The 3,656-nt window shown below is 58.2% G+C and overlaps 1 protein-coding gene across 1 annotated transcript in view; it reads left to right on the top strand.

Moving 5' to 3' along the window:
- Nucleotides 1–38: 38 nt before the first annotated feature.
- Nucleotides 39–3,656, top strand: part of TEAD3 (TEA domain family member 3) — a gene marked incomplete at its 5' end in the record, with an annotated part of 7,767 nt that continues 4,149 nt past the window's right edge. Inside the window, 2 exons of the mRNA XM_009077612.1 lie at nt 39–104; nt 2,085–2,147. Of these exons, the coding sequence (XP_009075860.1) occupies nt 39–104; nt 2,085–2,147 (129 nt within the window). The remainder of the gene's footprint in view (nt 105–2,084; nt 2,148–3,656) is intronic.

The raw sequence follows: 3,656 nt of genomic DNA, 5'->3' as shown, positions 1-3,656 counted from the left end.
GCCGGGCGCGGTTGCGGTGACCCCTGGCTCTGCCCGCAGGTCGCAACGAGCTGATCGCTCGCTACATCAAACTGCGCACGGGCAAGACGCGCACGCGGAAGCAGGTGAGGCGTCGCTCTGCGTTCTCTCCTGGGGTGGGCTTGGGGGAACGCGAGGGTGTGCCAGGTAAGCCCGAGAGGGAGTGGTTCTCTGGCGGCATCACCTGTCCTCTGTGCCCCCTCCTGGAGCCACCGTGGCTGCCAGCAGGTCCCTCGTCCTCTGCGAGGAGCTTCACCTGTGAGCGCAAAGCCGCTCGGGCTGCTCTCTCCCAGTATGCCCTGAAATTGGGGGTATGGGGATGGGCAGCACTCAGCCCCACGTCTGGTCGGCTGTGAGTGGCAGGAGCCCCTGAAATCTCTGTCCGGGCAGTGTGTGTGCCTGCGTGTTCCTGCATGGATCTCTTTGCTGCTCCTCCTGGATCCGGAGACTGTTTCTAACTCTGCCCCTTGCTGGGCTTTATGCTGCTTGTGCCAGATGCCACAGTGAAGACATCCCCAAACGCCCCAGGCTGAGAGCAAGGCATTCCCATCCCAGCCAGGGATCCAGGGTAGGACACTGGTCCTGGTGGGGGCTGGAAGTACTGCAGAGCTCTTGCCACAACCTTGGCACCCTGCACGGCTGACAGGGATGCCAACGGGGCAGGCAGCACACAGGGTCGCACCCATCCCTACGAGCCCTTGCTGCACCAAACTTGTCTGAGGACTGGTGTCTGCCGCAGCCCTCGACGGGGCATGTCTGTTTGTCAGTGTCCAGTGGCTCCCCCCTCCCCTCCGTGGTGGCCCCCAGCCAGGAGCTGTGCCACCCATCTTGTCAGAACCAGTGGCCTCGGATGCTGGGGAGCATTTCCCTCTATGGGAAGATGGGTAGGTTTGGGACACTTAGCTGGTATTGTGCTGTGCCATGAAGGACACTGGTCCCCAGACACTGGGAAGGGGACATTTCTTCCTCCAGGACTGATGCTGGAGGAGGAGGGACCAGGTTCTGGCCACTGTCCTTGTGTTCAGACCAGTCCCAAGCAGCACTTTATTTCTGGCTTAAAGACTTGATAGGGCCTCCCTCCATGGGAGAAGGGTGCAATGCTCTGGGGGAACTCAGGAAAGGCATGGGGGAGAGTGCAGATGGCATTGTACCCTGTGTGCAGTCATGTCCTAGAGCCTGGTGTCTCCTCTTGGATAGCCTGGCACTGGTGGGAAAAAGTTAATGTCAAAATCAGCCCCAAAGCCCAGTGGGTGCACAGACCCCCAGGCTGCCTGGGGCTCAGGGCAGGCCCCCCAGACATGATGCACCTTTTCTGCCTGTACATCAAGCCCTGTTTCTTTGGATCCTGCTCCTACAGGGGCCTGGACACAAAAAAACCAACCCTCTTCTCACCTTTCCCACCTGAAAAATTAGCAGGATTGTTGGGGCAATGAGCCAGACCCTCCTCTATCTCCCTGGGACCAGCAGTCCCACTGCAGCCCCTGCTGAGTAACCCAGAGGCACCCCAAGCCTGCCAGGCTGTATCCTCAGCTTACTGTGCTTGCAGAGGCTGGCAGGGTCTGTCTGTCCGCAAGAGATGGTAAACGTGGACCCCTTCAACTACTGCTGCTTTACTCCAAGGATCTTTACCCCAGCCCGGGAGGCACAAATCAGCATCAACCAGTGCAGCATTGGGGTCCCCCCCAGTTTTCCTTTCTCCAGCTCGTGGTGGGCACAGGACCCTCAGCATCTCCAGGAGCATCACCCTGGCAGCAAAAAGTGCTCCCCCATTTCTCCACACTCCCTTCCCCGGGGACAGCATCCCACCCTGCAGGGGAAACATATCTTCACGCTCTCTGTGTTTTCCTTTCTGAACGGCGTGGCGGGCGCTAGGTGTCCAGCCACATACAGGTTCTAGCTCGGAAGAAGGTGCGGGAGTACCAGGTTGGCATCAAGGTACGTTGACGCCCTTGCCCAGGTGTCCGCGGCGGTGTCTCTGTGAGCATGGGCAGCCCCTCTCCTTCCTCCTCCTTTCCTCTGGTTGACGGCTCTGCTGTTCCCCCTCTCCTTCTGCTCTCTCTCTGCAGGTCTCTAGCCACTTGCAGGTTCTTGCCCGACGGAAATCTCGTGAGATTCAGTCCAAGCTTAAGGTACGCGTCCTCCTGCCTCGCCTGGCCCCCCATCTGCTGACATCTAACGCACTCAGCTCTGCGGTGTGCTGCTTGCTTTCCTGTTTTACCTCTCTTTTTTGGTGTTTTTTTTTCTTCCCCCCACTTGGCTCCTGGGACCAGATGGTCTTTAGAGGCATTGTTATGGGATGCTCATAGAGAAGTGCGGGGAGGGGTGACAGACCCATTCCCTCTCCCCCAGGAAGGTGAATTTGGGTGTCAGATCCCTTCTATTCACCGAGGCAAGGACTCCACCATGGGGAAATGTGAGTTTAAACTCTCCTCTGGTGATGCGTGAGGGCTGCTCTCTCTTTTGGGCCAACAGGGATTATCCCAGGAGGGGAAGGACCCCCCCAGAGCAGCCAGGGAAGCAAAATGAGGTTCAAGCAAGGCATGCAAAAGCTCACTCCTCTCCCCAGCTGAGACCTGACCCTGCTCAGGACAGGTGCCTGTAGGATGTGGGCAGAAACAGAGTGGTCCTGGGGATCCCTGCAGGCTGCCAGCCCAGTGGCTTGCAATGCACCAGGGGGTGAGTATGGCCCAGAGGCACCTCAGGGATGAGTGGCAGCAGGTTGAGATGGGGTCATGCTGCCAGGGAGCAGGGCACAGTGGTGCTGTGGCAGCCCACAGTTCCAGGAGCCAAGGGAGCTGAGTGAGGCAAAACTGAATCATTCTCTCTCTCTTCTCCAGTTGGCTTTTCTTTCCTTCCTTCCTTCCTTCTTTCCTTCCTTCCTTTTCCCTTCTTTCCTTCCTCCTAACTGGAGCCTGACTAACCCTTCCATAACCGTTCCCACCAAGCTTGGTGGTGGTAGTGGGGAGGGTGATGATGGGGGGTGTGGGCAACACCAAAGGACCAAGCTCTGCTTGGGTTGGACCTACATAGTGCAAAGTGGGGGACAGAGCAGTCTCCACTGCAGGACTGCCCACTGGGGACAGCTGGCTCCCAGGATGTGCCTGGGTTAATCCGTGCACAATCACACCAGGGAGCATCTCCTGGGCAGCTCCAGGGGCGACCTGCTGCCTTGCTGGGAGTATGGGGGCCCAGAAAACCGTTGAGGCCCCTGAGCTCAAGGTCCCAAAAGCATTGCCAGCTCCCCCTGTCCTGGGTGCTGTGTCCATCTCCAGCTGGCAGTGAGGGCCACTGTCAGAGCAGGAGCTGGCATTTTCGTCCTTGAAGCTTTAAAAGGCTACCCGGGAGTCCACCAAGCTGTGCCCTCCAAAGTCCTTCAGCAGGGACCATGGTGTCCCATGAGTGGGGTACCAGGAGGGCTCCCACACTCCCACAGGTTTGATCTGCTTAGAGAAGTCAGGAGAGGACACCTGAAACTATTTTGGAAGGCTACTCTGGGCTTGTATGTCTTTTAAACCCAGCTCCCAACCCCCAGAAGGGGCAGTCAGGCAGATGAGGGGGGCAGCAACAGCAGAAGCCTTTACAAAGTTAAATACTAAATAGGCTTTCCTTGCCGCACGGCACAGTGCAGGGCGAGGGGG

This window comes from Acanthisitta chloris, unplaced genomic scaffold (assembly GCF_000695815.1).
Source record: "Acanthisitta chloris isolate BGI_N310 unplaced genomic scaffold, ASM69581v1 scaffold26846, whole genome shotgun sequence".
Classification (NCBI taxonomy): domain Eukaryota; kingdom Metazoa; phylum Chordata; class Aves; order Passeriformes; family Acanthisittidae; genus Acanthisitta; species Acanthisitta chloris.
This window is presented reverse-complemented; position numbering and strand designations above follow the sequence as displayed.